At 38.7% G+C, this 20,664-nt stretch overlaps 2 protein-coding genes across 7 annotated transcripts in view; both read right to left on the bottom strand.

Annotated features, from left to right (window-relative positions):
• The window catches only part of pitpnm2 (phosphatidylinositol transfer protein, membrane-associated 2), a 63,649-nt gene extending 59,334 nt beyond the window's left edge, over positions 1-4,315 (bottom strand). For 4 of the 5 annotated variants that reach the window (XM_079599186.1, XM_079599184.1, XM_079599185.1 and 1 more), the window contains exon 1: positions 3,653-4,315. The gene's annotated coding sequence lies outside the window, so the exon portion shown is untranslated. Of the gene's footprint in view, positions 1-385; positions 467-3,652 lie in introns of those variants that run through there. The other variant, XM_079599183.1, reaches the window with a different exon arrangement.
• Positions 4,316-6,097: 1,782 nt separating this feature from the next.
• mphosph9 (M-phase phosphoprotein 9) overlaps positions 6,098-20,664 on the bottom strand; it is a 34,006-nt gene continuing 19,439 nt past the window's right edge. For both annotated transcript variants that reach the window (XM_079599193.1, XM_079599192.1), the window contains exons 13-24: positions 20,393-20,608; positions 20,255-20,302; positions 20,105-20,169; positions 19,126-19,227; positions 17,890-18,012; positions 17,074-17,234; positions 15,819-15,989; positions 13,826-13,946; positions 13,632-13,732; positions 11,526-11,743; positions 7,522-7,590; positions 6,098-6,406 (exon numbers count right to left, since the gene is read on the bottom strand). In XM_079599193.1, the coding sequence (XP_079455319.1) occupies positions 6,305-6,406; positions 7,522-7,590; positions 11,526-11,743; positions 13,632-13,732; positions 13,826-13,946; positions 15,819-15,989; positions 17,074-17,234; positions 17,890-18,012; positions 19,126-19,227; positions 20,105-20,169; positions 20,255-20,302; positions 20,393-20,608 (1,497 nt within the window). In that variant the 3' untranslated portion in view covers positions 6,098-6,304. The remainder of the gene's footprint in view (positions 6,407-7,521; positions 7,591-11,525; positions 11,744-13,631; positions 13,733-13,825; positions 13,947-15,818; positions 15,990-17,073; positions 17,235-17,889; positions 18,013-19,125; positions 19,228-20,104; positions 20,170-20,254; positions 20,303-20,392; positions 20,609-20,664) is intronic.

The raw sequence follows: 20,664 nt of genomic DNA on the forward strand, positions 1-20,664 counted from the left end.
TCAGCTGAGCTGACTAATGAGCAGAACAGGGAATAGAGATGTCGATGGAGATGGTATGGTTATTTGTAACTTTCCGTGAGTTATATAAAAACACCCAAGCATATGCCCACACAGCTCTTCTGCCAACACCAACACACTTCCTGCTACAGTACGCTTATTACCGAGCACAAGGGGTATATGTGGAAGCGGAGATACCAGTGGTGCCCAGTGGAAACGTTTGCCAAGAAAATCCAGCAAGAAATAGAACAGGACGCATCGATGCCAGAATGACTGATGAGACGATTCTCCCACAAGAATACTCAAGGAGATCCGGAACAAGCTATACTAAACATGATACAAAGCGCTCGCACATAAACCTACACACTTCATTTATTAATGGTCTCACCTGAGAGATATAGTGTCTGGAGATGAGAGGGTCGAGCGTCTCTGTTACACTCTCTGCCCGCTCGAGGGAAAAGTGCTACGGTTACACGGGTTAACAGATTCCACTGTACAGTGTACACCACCGACTGTCAGTCATATCACACGTACGATGAACACAACCTCCATAGGGCCTTTAAAATAAAAAGGTTTGTTAAGAACCAGAATCTAAAAGGATATTAAGATATCTTTAATACTTCTTGAGTTACAGGCATGCTAACTTGAGGCAAAAAACACAGCTTTTTCATATTTCTGAAATGTCACTGCTGGCATAGAACGCAACAAATATTGATTGAGAAACAGATTCAACTAATAGACCTACCGATCTCTAATCCTGACATTTTTCTAGTCATTTTTACCTACCCTGTAACTTGGCTGCAAATCCCCTCTACAATATTCTCAGTAAATATTCATCCATTAGACATTTCATATTTTGACTTTCATCACTATTTATCTTTGGGTTTCTTAAAAAATTTTTTACCAGAATCAAAAATTTGAGCCGGGGAGATTTCCAAAATTTGGTTGATTTGACATAGAATGACCAAGCAAAAAACCTAGAGTACCATCCACTGAAACCTGTGTCAGCCATTTGTTTTGTGTAGACACGGTTTAAAAGTAAGTTGTTTATGGTTGTAATTATAAATTAACATGTATTGAACAATGGGGGGGAAGTTTTTTTAATCAACTACCGGTATGTGCAATTACATGTGTTCATAAGCTACTTTACATTGGCTTTAGACATACCGGTAGCTAATTTTTATATCATATTAGTTTTAAAGTCTACTTTTTTGTGCAAAGCTGTTATATTATAGGCCTACTGCTTTGATTTGCTACCAGACATTAATGTCATCTTTTCAAATTTTAAAGTATATTTAAAGTGTTCAATTCAGCTGATTATCAAAAATTAGTATTTCTACATTTCTATGTAAAATATAACATTTTGGGGTTGATTTTCCAGCAAAGATAACTACCGTAAATTATAATATACCCAATTATCGTGATATAAAATGTCTCAAACAAACCATGGTAACATTTTACCCAAGGAGAAACCAATGTAAGGAAAGCACAGAACAGGCTTTCCCAGTATTAACACAATGGATGACAAACTTCCTGGCCCATATGAACACACGTATGTTTGGTAGCAGCTTTGTGGCCCCTAGCATGCTCGGTTGCCTTGTTTGGAGGGAATACATTTCAGTGTTTACTATGTGGCTATAAATAACAAGGTGCAACTGTGTAGTGTCGGCCCGTTGTTTCGCTTCCCTCTCTTTCCGGTGTGGCAACAACCCGCAGCTGACGGTGTCGGGGTCATATCGGCATGCTGTCATGAGCCTGGCAGCGGCCTGCCTCGCCACCGTCCACCCATACATCCCTGCCAGAGCTACAGCCATTAGCAAGCGTTCTCCGGCCGGGGCGAGGGGGGGGGAGGCAATCAATACTCTGACTCATTCTTTCTACGATGGCTGCTTCATAACAGGATTCATTAAGGACAAACCTAATCATTTTGGCAAGATAATTAGATACAAGGAAGCATTTTTTCCCCTCCATCGATGTGCTTGAAAAGAACATGGCAAACTATGAGGTCTCGCTAACTAAAAATGTAGGTTGTTAGCGAAAGGGAGTGTCCTGCGCGAAGGCTTCGAAGTGGAATAGCAGCTAAAATGAACAATTCCATGACAAGATAATTGTGACCCTACAATTAAGACATGAAGAACGTCCCAATTATCTTGACAAGACTGAAATTATTACTGGATGATGCAGGACTGTGTCCGATATGTTTATTAATCAAAGACATGATCAAGGATGAAACCACGGGATCAAATGTAAAAAATGTAGAATCAAACACTGGATGGATGGATGGATGGATGCATGGATGGATGGATGGATATACGGATGAATGGATAGGTAGATGGATAGATAGATAAAGCTATATCCAAAACTATGTTTTACAGCACAAACTCTTTTCGCCTCTGAGCAACAAAACCATAAAGCCTTTCTAATCTTTAACCATGTAAGTTATTTCTAACATTTGATTAACTTTTGGTATCCAATAGACCAAGACAAACAAGGTCATCAAGGAAACAACCACCCACAACTGGACAATTATTAAATGGACATGCACACAGAAATACAGTGTCATGTCTCTGCCGTTTATATGACCAGTCTATTGAGACAACCCAGTTTTCCCACATTAAGAAAATCATACTGCAGAAGTTATATTTACAAAAAGAAATATGTATCTAATAAGTTACTTTAGAGCTTAGCATAATTTCAAACATGTATATTCAAAACAGAAATGTAACTGGCCTTTCCTGGCCTTTTAAAGGCCACCTTCCCACCATAAGAAGTTTTTTCCTGACTGTGGGAACCGTGTTAACTGTGAACTAACTAAAATCTTGACATCAAAAAAAGTTATGTAACTTATTTACAGCACAGAAGTACTCATATTAGGTTTTCATCTGTTATATGTATGGACGTACTTACAGTGGATGAAGTCACTTGTAAAGTTCACTAATCTTCTTCAACTAGGTAACTTAGGTTATCTCTAAAAGCTAATTAACTTTAATGGTCAGTAAGAGGTCACAAATTCAACACCCCAATAACCAAATTATATATCTCATAACCAGGTTTCCTGAGGTAACCACATTATCCATTACCATGGCCATCTATAAATTACACAGAAACAGAAATTAGTAAGGCCCTTTAAAGATATCTTACCAACTATCCATGAAAATATAAATAAACTCAATGCTAACTCAAGAAACTGAATAGTTAATTATTACAGGTAACTTACAGGAGTTTGATTACAATATAAAACTGTGATAAGTGATTTGACTGGCCAGTGATAACCTTCATTAACTATTCATGCTACCGTGAAGATTGGCCAATTTATGAATCCCATCTAATCTAGACAACTGTAAAAGTCTGAAGATAAGACTAAAATTACAGCATCTAAATAATACAATAATCTCTTCCACAATTAATTAACCCCTTTAAGACTCACGTACAATAATCTCATTATAACTCCCAAATGGTTCGTTTAAATAGGGCAATCCGTTTAAGAAAAATCAGGATTTATGGCGTTTAATTATCTATTTTGGTCACGAATGAAGGCCGTGTGACTAGCTTACTCGCAAGCGACCGTTAAAATCAAAATAATGAACGTTGAGAATTACATTTCAAATGTGACATCCGCGCGAAGAGATCATTCGCGCGCTTTGTTTTTTCTTACCTTCGGCGCGGAGTTTTAGCTCAGATCGGCTCTTATCAGAGCGACGTGGCCATCAATATCCGGCGGCTTTAGCTCACACACATCCCCGCTGCAGGTCGAGGTGTCTGCCGGTCGCTGCAACGCAATTTCCTCCGCGCTGTGTAGAAGAAGCAAGCAGCTGACTACCGATTCATCTGACTAAATAAAACAGAAAAGCAGGCCAACACTGTCCTCCATGCAATCAAATATAAAGTCCTGTGTTTTTAAAATAAAACGTACAACTAAACTGACAGTCCAAAACATGCACACGTCAAAGTCAAAGAGGAAGTGCCAGGACTGGTTAAACCACACTAGAGCTCGAGCTCGGCTGTCACTGCCTTTGCATTGTTGTTTTCAGCATATAGAGCAGCGGGAGAGAGGCTTCCTGCATCATTATATCCGCTGCGGCTGATGTAGTGGATCCTTTAAAAACAGCAGGCGGACAAACTGTACAGGTATGCTGATCCGTGCATTTACGTGACGTCCCGTGTGTTCTGTGGATCTATTTAAAGCATATGCTCTTTTTCAAAACCTTGACCTAGCTTTTCGATGCGCGCACGTCCTTTCCTTCTTTCTATATTTACCGAAAGTGCGAGCAGCAGCATCATTTCTGGTCCGATATCATTGGATGGTAAATTCGCCTCTCCCCTTCCTCTAGTCTAGGCCGTTATTTTTTCCATCGCTGTAGCGCCCTCTGGCGGCGGCCGGTCGTAGTGCGATAGCTTAATCGACGCTGTTGTACAAGTTTTGAGGCGTGACAAAATTAAAATTCTGTCATTGTTTACTCACCATCACGTTGTTCACAATCCATATCCATTTCTTTCTTCAGTGGGACACTGAATTTGTCTTGGGAGATAAATGTCTATACAATGGAAGTGGATGGGGACTAGCTGCCCAAAAAGTACCGCGAATGTAGATTGAAATTTAAAGGGATAGTTTACCCATACAATAAAATTCATGTACTCACCCTTATGTCAGTTCAAAGCTGGTTTTCATGCTGTTCTGAGGAATAAAAGTTAGATTTTGTGTGTGTGTGTGTGTGTGTGTGTGTGTGTGTGTGTGTGTGTGTGTGTGTGCAAAAGTCCAAGCAGCTCTTTTTCATACAATGAAAGTGGATGGAGACTATAGCTGTTAAAGGGATAGTTCTGCCAAAAATGAACATTTTGTCATCACTTACTCATCCTCAAGTTGTACACATACCTGTATGTGTTTCTTTCTTCTGTTGAACACACAAAATATGATATTTTGAAGAGCGTTGGTAATCAAACAGTTGACAATAAGAAAGAAATACAATGGAAGTCAATGGCTACTTACCAACATTCTTCAAAATATCTTCTTTTGTGTTCAACAGAAGAAAGAAACTCATACAGGTTTGGAACAACTTCAGGGGGTAAGTGAGGACAACATTTTCCATAAAACAAAAACACAACTATAAATGTCTATTAAGCTATAGGAACATTCTTTGAGAAAGTAACTTTAAGAGTTCACCCATAAATCAAGTCATTATTGTTTAACTATACCTTTAAAGTTATTCATATTCACTGAAAATCTTGTCATCCACCCATGCTTTTCCACATACAAATCTGGCAGGTTTGCGTTACACACACTTCTTTTGTTTACATATTTCCAGAAGGGAATGTTCCTTTTTTGGCTGAATTATGCCTTTAACACTAAAACAGTTGTGATGAATACAAACACATTTCAAGCTCATTTAATGAATGATCTGAGCAAACAGCCAAGAGTCTAAAACATAATAGAGATGTCATCAAATCATAATGACTCGACGCTAAATTACACTGCCAAACACATTATTCCGTATGCAGTTTTAATTGTGGAACATTTTTGTGCAACAGTTAAATAGATTCCATGAGCTACAGAAAAAAAAAAAAAAGAAATGAACTGTCAACAGCTAACGATGGAAAAGCAGAGAAGAGCATATTTTAAATTTCATGCATCAAAGTAAGCAGCACATCCTGTGTTGCATTGGAAAATGTCAGAGGTCTACCTTTGATAATCAAGTGTGTAAACAGTCAGTGCTGGTTTGGGTTTGTTCTTTACATGAGATGATTTCAACAAGGCAGTTCAGCTCTACTCATCCTATTATCAGATGTGCTATCATTCTCTGCTCTTATATGGCACAGGCAATGTAATCACGTCAATTATTCATTAATGAACATGCCACAAACCTGATATGTGAACAAAAGATATACCTTTTCAAGTGTCATTAAATCAAAAGTCATAAGACACACAAGTGGAATGGAAACATATGCAAATGAGCTGCCCTGCAGGACTGTATTTTTGCCATTCATTTATCAGCAGCAAATGAATAAAATAAAAAATATCTACATCCTTCACCTGAATGAGTCGAGCGTACAATTTTCCATATTTCTGTGACATTAAAAAAGTAAATGTTTTTACAAATCTAGGCATTATTAAAATATACTTTATAGTATGTTCACCGTGTAATAAAACATACAAAATAGATCCTACGGTAATAAAAGTAGAAATATTTACTGAACATGTACATAAGAGTCTGTATAGTGGAACGATCGTTCCATTGTAATAATAATTCATATGGTCCAGAATAAAGAAAGCCACTGCATGTGATCATAATTCATGAGAGTTCACTGTTGGCTATATGTTGGCAGAAGAACGCAGGATGTTGAATCGTTTTAAAGTCATGCGGATGAATCCGAGGTCGCGGTTCACCTTTTCTAGGCGGTTCTCCAAGGACACCTGGGAGATGAATAACATCATAAAGTTCATAATGTTACACATTTGGATCATTTGTTATGCATCATCATCTTTTTATTTTTAAACCAGACACAATCAAATGAGAGCATTTCATTTGTAAAGTGTTAAATTCACTGGATTATTAACAAAAGTAATTATCACGGTTATGTAACATATAAAACACTTTTTTGGGGTTGAATTTCCAGAAAAAAAAACTATATTGTGATCAGTGTTGGGTATTAAAGTTACAAAAAGTCATTAATTACAAGCTACTAATTATATAAGAAGAGGATAGATGTGAAACTGCTGTTTTAATTCTTTCAAATAAATATTATAAAATTTAATAAATTATGACCAAAGTATTTAAATAAAGGTTACATTAAACATGCATTCAAACATTAGATGTTATATCCACTATTGTTTAATATAGCATTGCCCTATACAGTCTATACAGTATTTAACACAATTACATCAGAAGTAACTAAATAACAAAAAAAATTAAGAGTAATCCAATACTTATTGATTAAATTACAGTAATTAATTACTTAGTATGGCATTTCACCCAACGAGAATTATTATGGAAGCTTGTTTCTGCCACGGAATAAAACCATTTAAAAGATAAGTGGGACTTTTTATCTCACAATTCTGACTTTTTTCTCACAATTGCGAGATATAAACTCACATTCAATAAACGAGTTTATATCATATTTAATAAACTCATATTCAACATCCTGCGTTCTAAAAAGTCAGAATTGCTAGATATAAATTTGCAATTGCGAGTTATAAAGTCAGAATCACGTGCAATAAACTCGCAATTCTAACTTTTTAACTCGCAATATTGACTTTTTCCACGCAATTCAAACTTTTTTCTCGCCACTGCGACTATATCACGCAATTCTGACTTCATAACTCACAATTGTGAGTATAAATCTCGCAATTCAAAGAAAAAAAAGTAGAATTGTGAGATAACGTCACTATTACCTTTTTTATTTTTTATTCTGTGGTGGAAACAAGCTTCCATAGATTGTGATGTATACCGTGAAATAAAATTGCTCATATTATGTTATCATATTTTTGGTCTATATATGCATCTGAATGGAAAGCGATTGCGTTCTCACCTCGTCTAGTCTGGTCTGCAACGTGACCCGGGCCCCAGTCCCAGGAATCCGGCTCAGTGCTGCCTCAATCTGTGGAAAATAAATAAATATTCGAGGAAACTGTCACAGCACTCAGCAAATTGCTGGATGGAAACAGCTGAGCTTAAACAACAGGGTTTTGAATTAGCACTCCTCAGCATGATTAGGAAAAGGGAAGCCTGTGCTAAAAATAGACATGATTAACCAGCAGCGCTATAAAGGCAAGTTATGTAATGTAGGACACAGCAGAAACACGCGCTGACATCGATCTACAGCCGCTCTCATACCAGCAAGACTCGTGAGGGAGTCACACGCCGTCCAAACACTCATGTGACGTTAAGACATGCAATCCGTGAGTTCCTAGTTTCATAATGACTTCAGCATGTATATGACCAGAAGGAAAATACTGAATAAACACAAATGAGCTGAAAATAAATCATCGGTTTTGTCAGCTTTTAGAAATTGCTAAAAATATATATATCATTTGTTTTCTTCTTCTACACTAGATATCTGTTAGACATAACTCAAGAAACTGAATAATTAGTTTCTTAGTTAAATATTCTGAATTTTCCAATATAATCTGACTTCTGACCTGTGATGCTGCCTGAATCATTATCATACACTCTTCGTTCATTGGCCAGAGGAGAACTGGACCCCGACTGAGCCTGGGTTCTCCCAAGGTTTTTTCTCTCCGTTCTGTCACCTGATGGAGTTTGGGTTTCTTGCCACTGCCGCCACTGTCACCTTTGGCTTTTGGCTTGCTTAGTTGGGGACATTTAATATTCAACAATATTACTAATCTGCCTGCATTGACCCCATTATATAAGAACTGAACGGAACTAGACGTTGACATCACAGTTTTCTCCAGAGCGGCTGTATATATAAATGATCTAAATTAACTTTTTTACAACAAAAATGAACTATCACTGAACTTAATTAAGCTGGACTGTGACGCTATTTTCTTCTAGAAACAAACTTTGTTGCATTATTTTCCTGTTATCTCTGTAAAGCTGCTTTGAAACGATCTGTATTGTAAAAAGCGCTATATAAATAAAGGTGACTTGACTTGGTTTATAAAAAATATGTGTATAATAGTGTGTGTTTTACTACATTATTAACTATACTACATTATTAAATTGTTTATTTAAAATTATACTACAGGGCCGTTGAATGCTTGAATCTGATTGGTTGACGAGCGTTCTACGATGTGCAATTATTTTCAGGGAACCGCGCGGCTAAAGTAGTTCCGGCAGGTCTTGACCTCATTACAGTTCCATATTACTGCGCCTACTTAAAGGTATAGCGGAGGATTTTCTTTTTCCGGGTGGGTAGCCTATACTATTGGTCCACCTAAGTGTCAATCATTCTGGTGATATGTTTACGTAAGGCCGTCGTACGTGCTCGTCCCTGCGCCACATGCGTACTTTCAGGTGTATTATGTGTGATGAGTTACGGTTTTTAGCCATTCCTTTGAAAATGGCTGAGGGTCGAAAGAGAAAAAATGTATACGAAGTGTATGATAAGAAGAGAAAGGCCGCAGAATATAGAAACAAGACCAGAGTGATTTTGGGTGAATATTTCACACGCTGGTGTGCGCTAAAAGCACAGGTTGGGCTTCCCACTGATGCCGCAGTCGCGAAGATTCTACTAGACAGGTAAAGTTTGTCATGCTATTTGGAGAAATCCATTTAAAATCACTGCTAGTGAAAGTTAATGTAAGCTACATTAAAGTTTAATAGGCTTTCCCTCTCGGGAGCAAATAGAGTGTTGCGCATGTGCATTTTTTTTTAAATTGGAGAGGGCGGGTCTTTTCTAAAATTAGGAAAGATCCTCCGCTATACCTTTAACTGTAATAACGGAAAATAGGATACAATTCATAACAAGAAAAACTATGCAGCCCAATGCGCTTGATCTGTAAATTTCAATGTCTGACTTCACAATCAATGGAAACATGCAGTTTCATTTTAACAAATAAAGTACAGTATATAGTCCTATATATAATCAATAGAAAATTAAACTGAATATTTAAATAAATATATAGTCCTGTTGCACGGGTTTTCGTAATAATTGCAGATATTATAACAAATAAATAATTATTGATAGGCCTATACTTGTTAAAATGCCTTTGTGTTTCATTTATTAGGCTAGTCTACTGTCAAGAATGAACATCCATCCATCCATCCATCTTCTTCCGCTTATCCGGGGCCGGGTCGCGGGGGCAGCAGTCTAAGCAGAGATGCCCAGACTTCCCTTTCCCTAGCCACTTCCTCTAGCTCTTCCGGGGGGACACCGAGGCGTTCCCAGGCCAGCCGAGAGACATAGTCTCTCCAGCGTGTCCTAGGTCTTCCCCGGGGTCTCCTCCCGGTGGGACGTGCCCGGAACACCTTCCCGGGAAGGCGTCCAGGAGGCATCCGGAACAGATGCCCGAGCCACCTCAGCTGACCCCTCTCGATGTGGAGGAGCAGCGGCTCTACTCTGAGCTCCTCCCGAGTGACCGAGCTCCTCACCCTATCTCTAAGGGATCGCCCAGCCACCCTGCGGAGAAAGCTCATATCGACCGCCTGTATCCGGGATCTTGTCCTTTCGGTCATGACCCAAAGCTCATGACCATAGGTGAGAGTAGGAACGTAGATTGACCGGTAAATCGAGAGCTTCGCCCACGACAGACCGGTACATCGTCCGCATTACTGTGGAAGCTGCACCGATCAGTCTGTCAATCTCCCGTTCCATCCTTCCCTCACTCGTGAACAAGACCCCAAGATACTTGAACTCCTCCACTTGAGGCAGGAACTCTCCACCAACCTGAAGTAGGCAAGCCACCTTTTTCCGATTGAGGACCATGGCCTCGGATTTGGAGGTGCTGATTCTCATCCCAGCCGCTTCACACTCGGCTGCAAACCGTCCCAGTGCATGCTGAAGGTCCTGGTCTGATGGGGCCAACACGACAACATCATCCGCAAAGAGCAGAGACGAAATCGTGTTGTTCCCAAACCAGACACCCTCCGGCCCCTGGCTGCGCCTGGAAATTCTGTCCATAAAAATTATGAACAGAACCGGCGACAAAGGGCAGCCCTGCCGGAGTCCAACATGCACCGGGAAGAAGTCTGACTTACTGCCGGCAATGCGAACCAAGCTCCTGCTTCGGTCGTACAGGGACCGGACAGCCCTTAGCAAAGGACCCCGGACCCCATACTCCCGGAGCACCCTCCACAGGCCGCCACGAGGGACACAGTCGAATGCCTTCTCCAAATCCACAAAGCACGTGTGGATTGGTTGGGCAAACTCCCATGAACCCTCCAGCACCCTGGAGAGGGTATAGAGCTGGTCCAGTGTTCCACGGCCCGGACGAAAACCGCACTGTTCCTCCTGAATCCGAGGTTCTACTATCGGCCGTATTCTCCTCTCCAGTACCCTGGCATAGACTTTCCCAGGGAGGCTGAGAAGTGTGATCCCCCTGTAGTTGGAACACACCCTCCGGTCCCCCTTCTTAATAAATAAATAATAATATTGACGCACATGCTTATCTCGCTCTCATAACTGCATTAATAACTGCATAAAGCCGGGGACACACTTACTGTAAGGCCGGTTATGAATGTAATTTGATACGTATGACTGATCATGCATACGTTTTCAGCGCGTTCAGTCTGTGTTCACAGCGGTGTTTAAAATCTGCTGCACTCACAGTCAGAGAATGTTTCTAGTCGTTAAGTGTGTCCAGCATTATCTGCTATCAGCGGCTCAAACCTCCGTTACTAACTCTAAAATGACGTTTTGGAATTAGCAACGGAGCCTGGGTTTAGATGCGCAAGGAATTAGTCCTACATTCTCCGCTTCGCGTCGTGACCGCATTACCACCTCGGGTGTGCATTATTTTTCTGATAATTCAACGGCCTGTCGTCAATTATTCCTTACATATTTGACAATCGAATGCCACGAATGAAGTATTCTAGAGGACCGTATAACAACAGGAAATATCCCACAATCACCTGCTGCTTTTCCTGTGTGAGCTCATCAAAGAGGCGCTCTGCGTCACCCAGCGACTGAATGCGAGGCTGACAGGAGAGGGACGTCTCTTCGCCGGCGTCGTGTGTCTTCAGCGAGCTGACAGCAGCTTCCGGTTCCCCCCAGCTCAGCCCAACCGCATGCTCCTCAGATCCACTGCTCTCCGCCGGCTCAGACAAGCCCACGCCGGACTGAGGGTTCACTGAGGAGGAAATCACACAGGAGTTACGTTTCCTGAAGGAAATACCACTGCTTACAGGCTAGCAAAGTAGTAGTGTTAATGTTTTAGGTAAACTAATGGCTTGAAAACCCATTATATATATATATGGCATGGTCTTAACCATTTTAATCACAAATCACTGGTCAGGGAATTAGCCAGAATTGCACAAATACTGTAAATAAAGTAGCTTGGCACGGACTAGCCTTTACCAACTTTCAGACGAAGAGGAAGAAGAGTCCACTCGATGTTAATGGCTTCGAACAGTTCATCCAAACACAATGAGACACTTCCTCCATGCTTCAGTGTTTAGTTGACTGTATTTTATTTTGATAATGAACAGGCTGCGATGTCATGTTAGCTAGAACTGATATGTTGTGTGTGTGCGCGCGAGGTGAACTGCGTGATCACTTGAAATGTTTCGTAATAACAGCGGAAACAATACTATGTTATTTAAGGTCATACAGATAAGAGTAAGACGTCATTCGAAACTGTAAATGGTTTACTTTTATTTGTGTACAGTCACAATAAAAACAAAATATTTTGCTTTTGTAAAATAAAGAAAATAAACAAAATGAGCTTTCTGCCGTCTTGGTTTTCTTTCCGTGAACTTGTTTGTGGAGCGTGTCACAAAAATGAACCGAAACTCAGCATATAATACTTCGTTTTGTTGATTTGTTAATTATTTAAGTGAAATATATTTGCTCCTTTTTACATACATACTGTACATACATATATATATATAAATAAGAGATGCACCGATGTATCGGCCAACAATCGCTATCAGCCAATAAAAGCAATTATTTTCACTGTCGGCCATCGGCCGATTGATTAAAAACAGCCGATGATCAGTGCCGAACCGATTATATCCTGTCAATCAAAAGGGTGCAGTAAAAGATGACAGACTGCAACTCCCACTGTGTGTGAAGAAAATCTCTCGTGTTGAGTTAGTTAAGGCAAGTTAGTGCGACAATACTGCATTAACAGCTAAAAAGGGCTTGATAAAAGCAGGCTCTATTTGACCCTGTGAATCACCCATAGTTCAAGCCGGGGTTGCCAGATCTGCAGTTTTTCCCTATACTAAACATTTGTAGCGTGCTCTCACCCCATAATCGCAAATAGCTCTGTGCTTTGTTACTTCTAAAAAGGACGTGTCATCTTTCTAATTCTGTAAATTTTAGCACGAAATTAAAACAATAAATGGCGTTTTGACGCTCTTAAATGTGACGTGACAGATCGCTGTGGTGCCTCAGTTCAAGCAGCAGCGTGGAGCGCGAGTCTATTCTTCCACTTTGATACAAATGATATCTAGAAAAATATGCATGAATATCAGAAGGTGAGTTGAAAGTTACAGTATAACTTACCGAAATCCGTATCATGTCTCATGCAATCACTCAATCAGTGTTTCAACCGTAGAAAGATGTCAATAAAACTACCTTATGTATAACTGAGTTGTATACAAACATTTCAGCTTTTATTTGAGTGTAAATATTATATCTGGAAATAAATAGCAGTTGAATATAATAGCTCTGTTGTTAATTTTAACCTCTAATATTATAGTGTACCAAATGAGAGGGTTCTGTGTACAGTTTTATTTGGGAGAGATTTTTTATCCATTAGAAGAAAAAAAAAAATATTGGCAGATATCATTCTGAATAATCGGCTATCGGTATCGGCTAAGAAATTTCAGGTGCATTTCTAATATATATATTATATATATATAATAACACACAGAAAAATATATACAGTATATCTGTAAAAAATAAAAATAAAATAAAGAACAAGCACTGTAAATAGTGGTCAGTATCAGTATTCTTCCAGGCTTTTCAACATTTGATGGCTAAAAGCTGAAAAAGAAAGTAAGTAAAAATACCTTCCAGTCTCTCAGAAGGATTGAACTGTAACCTCTTCCTTGGACTTGGATGAGATGGTAAAGAGGAGCTGATGCCATTTCGATCAAAACCAAAATCAACCCTAAAAAAACAAGGCATTTATGAGACACATTATATACAGACAACTGATCAGCGCAGTTGGCAAGTGGATCAGAGAGCAGGACAGAAATGTTACCGGCTCTGCAGGTGTTCCTGGGATGGAAGAGAGTGACCCAACGCGGTGGAGAAGTTCTCGGATGGGCAGCGCTTAGGACTGGACTTGGCTGAGAGAGGCATGAGTAACGTGTCCCTCTTTGCTAACATTAAAAAAAAAGTGAGGTTGGAGTTTTATCAGTTACTTTGAAAATGGTATAATCATACATCCAACACTAAAGTCAAGTCACCTTCATTTACATAACGCTTTTAAAGGAACACGCCACCGTTTTTTGAAATAGGGGTTATTCACCATCTCCCCTACATTTAGTTGGGGGGCAAACACATTTTTGTCTCAGTGCATGCATTGAGACTATATTGGGGTGAAGCACTGCTACTTGGGCGCAGAAATATCACGTAACACCTGAACCAATCACCGCGTGATATCTCTGCGCCCAAGTAGCAGTGCTTCGCCTGTGCTTCGCCCCAATATAGTTCCAAGTCAATATCTGCCTAGGAAATCGCCTAGTTTTAATCTGCATCGCTATTTGTATTCGCTGTGAATACGCAGGCCACAAGTAGTAATTATTTTTTGGATCACTTTTACTCACGACATGCTATCCGGCAACAAAGGATTCCATTCATTATGCTAAACTAAGCTAGCGGCTGCGCTGGCAGACTAAGACAATGCATGCACTGAGACAAAAATGCGTTTGCCCACCTATCTAAATGTAGGGAAGACGGTGAATAACCCCTATTTCAAAAAACGGTGGCATGTTCCTTTAACAGTAGATTGTTTCAAAGCAGCTTTACAGTGATAATAGGAAATTAAAGTAACAGAGATTGTCAGTTGCAAACATCTTTAGTTATTAACTAAGGGACATGACACCGTTCTAACAGAAAACCATTAAAGGGCACCTATTATGGAATTTTGAAATTTACCTTTCATGTAGTGTGTAACATAGATCTAAGTGAACAAAAACATCCTGCAAAGTTTGAAATATGAAAGTGAAGACTAAGTGGCTACAATTCATATATACAACTATACCACAGAAGTATAGTCCGAGCCTTGTGCTTTGCTCGCGCCATTTTGAAGACGATTGCTTTATCAACTTAAATGCAATCAAACTTGGATTCGCGAGCCGTCTGATATTGAAGGAAGGTTCAGTTCCAGGTGTATTTGCATCAGCTTCCTCCTCCGTATCACAACCTGTAAGTGTTATTAATAATTGTTGCATTTATGTTTTATGTAGCATGCTTAATAATTATGTTGTTTGTTGTGTAAGCACCGTTTAGCTTCTAGGTCTTTAATGACAATTGTATTGAGATATGTGAAGTGTTTGTCGTTGTTTTCGGAGTTGTCTTAAACAGAGTAATACCTCGTAGTAACGTAACTGCATTTTTTTTTTTTTTTTTTTTTGTAAAAACGTTATGTTTATGCATCGGGCTAATGCAAACAAAGACTGATTGTGCTTTTACAATATGAACTCTGGGCTATATGCTCGCTAACATAACATTAAATTCTTTATCTTATTTTTAGTTTTTTACTACAAACTACAAAGCAGTGGACTATAATAATTATTATAACACAATTTAATTGATAAAAGCATCATTGTACTCCGTGTTAAACAATAAGTATACCAATCACAACTGACTGGGTCATCTGACCAATCAACGCAGATTAGCGTCGCGCAAAGGAGGGGTTTGGAGAAATGAGTCGTTGAACGATTCATTTGGGAGTCGGTGAGCAAATCAGGTAAAAATAAATGCATATTATACGACAACAAAAGTGTTTTTTGTCATTGCATGCATGTAAAACTGTTGTTGGGGACTCCCTAAACAACATTAGGAACATTTTAAATGTCATAATAGGTGCCCTTTAATGTGCTCTGGCCCGCTCATACGCAAAACAACAGTGCCTGGTGTCTCGAGAACGCAAAGCTTGAAATAAGGTGCAAGCCTTGAAAGTTCTCTGCGCAAACGTAAAAAATGCGAACCTGTGAGAAACTCAAATGCTAAAGATTTGTGTCACTTACTAGGTGTGGAGAAAGGGTTGGCTCTCTGTGCTCTGGGGGGCAGAGATGATGACCTGTGACCTTCTGGAGAGAGACTCCTCTGGGCCCTCAGCACAGCCCCGCTCCGCTCCTCCACCGCGTCCCTCACAGAACTCTCCACAAAAGCCACCGTGGGCCTCCTCCTAGCCAACCCTAAAACACATCACACACAAAAAATGACCAGAGTTGAGAATATTTAAAAGAAACTAAATAACTGTTAGGATTAGGGTTAAAAGCTCAGGAGTATTCAAATTACTGTAGCTTTCCTTGTAGATAATAGCTACAGTAAATCATATATATATATATATATATAATCAATATAGATAATCAAAATGTGGGCTCATAAAATACCCAATATATACAACCCGGTAAAATTTTTGGGGTTGGAAAATTTTGTGAATGATTTTGATAGAAGTCTCTTATGTTCACCAATGCTGCATTTATTTTATAAAACAGTAATATTGTGAAGTATTATTTCAATGTAAAATAACCGTTTTCTATTTGAATATATTTTAAAATGTAATTTATTCCTGTGATCAAAGCTGAAATTCAGTGTCACATGATCCTTCAGAAATCACACTAATATGATGATTTGATGCTCAAGAAACATTTACTATTATTATCAATGTTGAAAACAGTTGTGCTGTTTCATATTTTTGTGAAAACCGTGATAAAAAAAATTCTATGAATATTGATGATGAATAGAAAGTTCAAAAGAACATTGTAAAATGGAAACCTTTTGAAACATTATAAATGTCTTTACTGTCACTTTTGATCAATTTAATGTGTCCTTGCTAAATAAAATAAAATATAAAATAAATAAATCCCACTGACCCCAAACATTTGAACGGTAGTGTAAATATTATAGTCAATAAAGATAAAAAAAAATAGTTGTCAAATATACATTTTCAATTCTATAATAAAAAAATGTTTAACTTTGTATGCGTTTAGTATAAATTTGTGTGTCCAAATCTGATGCTGTCACCCTAATTGAAACCCACATTACTTTCTTGCAACAATAAGGCTTATTATTTATATAATTTAATATATTAACTCCTTAAGAAGATTCAGTCTGTAGTTAGTTATTGTTAATTATTTGTAGTGTAGCTAACTACTGTTTCAAAAAAAGGCTACACTTTACAGTACATTCCCCAAAACGTTGTAGAAGGTACTTGGACACCATTCAGTCTATCCCAACCTCAAATGCAGTTTTATTAAGGAGAATTTCGAGACATACTGGACGAACTGCTGCCGTTCTTGGACAGAACACGTCCCTCAGTGGCTTTAGTGTCCTCCATCTGGATCAGGGCCTTCATCATGGGCGTCAGTGGGACATCCCTCTTCCTCGTCTCTTCACAGTGACCTGGAGTCTGTTCTCTCTCTGGTGGAGACACCCGCCTGATGACAGAGGATAACATAAGTCAGAAATCACCTTCTCGAAGTAAACGTGCCACAGCACAGCATGGTTAAAGGAACACGCCGACTTTGGGGCTTATACAGTGAATAAGCTAAAGTCCCAAAGAGTTAGATAAGTCTGTGCGTGCCGTCACTCTGTCTGACGCACCCACCACTAGCCTAGCTTAGCACAAAGACTGGAGGTAAATGGCTCCAGCTAGCATACCGCTCCCAATAAGTGACAAAATAACGCCAACATTTTCCTATTTACATGTTGTGATTTGTATAGTCACAGCGTGTACAAATAACAAGGTCACATGAGACAGACATCTTCTAACCGTATACATACTGGGAACTATATTCTCAGAAGACGAAGACACGCTGTGACTATACACATCACCACATGTAAATAGGAAAATGTTGCTGTTATTTTGTCACTTATTGGGAGTGGTATGCTAGCTGGAGCCGTTTACCGCCAGTCTTTGTGCTAAGCTAGGCTAGCGGTGTGTGCGTCAGACAGTTACGGCACGCACGGAGATGAAAAGGGTGTATGGACTTATCTAACTCTGGGGGATACGGTGAATAAGCTGAAGTCCCAAAAAGTCGGCGTGTTCCTTTAAGAAATGAATATCGTATAGAACTATGAATAATGAAGTACCCTCTAGCTGTTCGGTCAGAGGATGTTTGTTCACCCCAGAGAGCAACGCCGTTCCTCATGCCGACATCTACGTCACGCTGCCTTTTACTTGGTGAAAGCAGAAGATCAGGGTGGTGGAACAAACTGGAAATATTAAATGTGTGAGTTTCAGTAATAACTGTGATAATAAGTGCATCAATTTTATTGTTTAAAAAAAAAAACTGTTTCAGAGTGCTTTCACACTAGCACTTTTGGTGCTTGCCGGTCACAGTTCAGTTCATATGGTTGATGCCAACGCTGTTTTCAGAACAGAGTCCAGCTAATAAGGGTTGTCTGGGTTACGGTTCATGTGACAGGGTTTCTGCAGGTTTTATGAAGACCAAGTAAAGAATATTTAAGGGATTTACATTGTGAACACAATACGTCCAAATGTTCTCTAAATCTAAATGTTATGGGGAGAAACACGAGTTGTATTAGCAACATTTCAGAGTTTGAAAATACTTGAAAACTTTCAACAGATATCCATTACTTTTTAATTCATTTAACAAAAAAAAAAGATTCTTAAATCAAGACGCATTTAACTTATTGACAGATATTTTTTCTTGTTTTAAGCATAAACCAATTAATTTTACATTTGCATCTCAAGTAAATGTATATTGATTTAAGACAGTTTAGATATTTGTATTGGAAAACAGGACAAAAAAAATTTGGAAGATATTTTACAATGCATGCAACATTTAAAGCCCTACCTTTATGAATTTATGACTTTCTGCTCTGATTTAAGACCTTTTTAAGGCCTTAATATGTGTAAAGACGAATTAAGACTTTTTAAGACTTTAAGACCTGCAGAAACCCTGTGTGAACTCCGGTATAGTTCGCTTCTGATATAAATGCAATAGTACAAAATCACGGAAAAGAACCACGATTTACGACGACATATGATTCACTAAAACTGTGTGTTTGTGTTTATGTGTGTTATCACACTGTGTTCCTGACAAGCGTGACTGAATGCAAGCCGAGAGAAAAGGACTCCCGTGATCTTCAGAACATTTGCAGTTCAATTGCGGCAGATAAGATGCAAGGTAAAAAAAAAAACAGGAATGCAGCTTGATGACGCAAGCATACCGTGGTTCAGACCCAAATAATAATGTGAACAGAGACGAGCCGGGGAACAATTGAACTCTGGTTCAGACCAAGCAATGGAAAGTGTGAAAGCACCCATAGGCCCCTGATGAAGATGTTTTGTGAGTTTCGTACCCCGCTCCAGATGGCTGTGAGTTACCATGAAGAGATTGTCGTGTTTTGGCCAGATTCTCATGCTGCAGCTGTCGGATTTGAGTTTCTAGCTTAGAGATGGCCCTTCAAAACCAGAGAAATTCAGAAAATCTCTAGTTAGTACACAAAAGGAAATTATATTATATTAGTATATTAAATACAATTATATTTAATATATTATTTCCTTTTAACTATAGCATTCATATTACTACCCATGTCATATATAGTAGTGGCCAAAAGTGATGACCAGCCTAGGAATATTGACATCTCCTTTTATTCAAATGTTATTAAAATTTGTAAAGATTTTGTAAGCATACTGGCAGTTGTGCTTTGAGTCAATTGTTTTATTTGTGATAATAACGCAATGAAACGTGATGAAAGAGCGAACCAACGAAATATTATTTAAACTGATTATGTTGTAGTCAGTGTATGCTTTGTTTGTGAGCTTTTTGTTTTTCTATGCATTTGTTTTGCATAGTAAAATAAAGCCTGTAGCTGTAGTTTGCCTTTTTTTTTTGCCAAATAAATATTTTTTCTTCAGATAAATACCTTAACCAAGTTTAGTGCTTTGTTCTTCCATCATATTTAAAATATATATTTTCAAATATAAAATATTTTCCTTATATTTCACGACTTTCATCACTTTTGGCCACAACAGTATATATTACATGTAGTTTGATTACTATTATTATAATTCATCATTTACAACACAAAATAATTGCATATTAAGAACATATTTTGCATTTTCATTTATAATTAATATGATTGTTATAATTAAATATATTACAAAATAAATATATGACTTTGCTTTAATATTTGTTAAATATTACATTTAACAATTAATTATAACATTTAAAAATTAAATGCGATGCAATTGTCAAATATACATTTTAATTTTAATTATAAAATAGCAGTTCGTATGATGATACTAAACTCAGATGTTTAAATTAAATCTGACTACCTTTTCAGTTCACATATTTGATCATTGGCATCAAAGAGCTTATTTTCAGTTGAGACCAGCTTGTCCTGTTAGGAAAGAAACAACTGAGTAGTTTGTGCACTTTGTATTAATTTTGTCAGATTAATGGTGTCAGATAAAAACAGTTTTCACCTTCGCTCCTTCATGCTCCCTTCTCAATGAATCATATTCGTGGAGGAGCTGCCAAAACAAAAACGCACATCATCACATTGAACTTTACGGTCTAACACAACAGCATAAAGGACGTTTAAAGGATTCTGCATGGCTCACATCCTGTAGCATCTTGTGTTCTTTCTTCATGCGGGCCTCTTTCTCATCCACCTCTTTACAGGCGTTCTGCATGGCTTCCTCCAGCTGACGCAGGCGGTTCTTCAGTTTGATCATGGTGGCATCTTTCTCGTGGCTGCTGTGTTTGGTCTCTTCTAAGCGCTGCTGCAGGGTCTGGACTGTGGCACTGGCGGCATCATATCGCTCCGGCCATTCCGCCTGGACCACAAACACAAACTTTAGGATGGCACAGTGTTTAAAACACATTTTGACCA

Source organism: Phoxinus phoxinus (assembly GCF_949152265.1).
Source record: "Phoxinus phoxinus genome assembly, chromosome: 23".
Taxonomy (NCBI): Eukaryota; Metazoa; Chordata; class Actinopteri; order Cypriniformes; family Leuciscidae; genus Phoxinus; species Phoxinus phoxinus.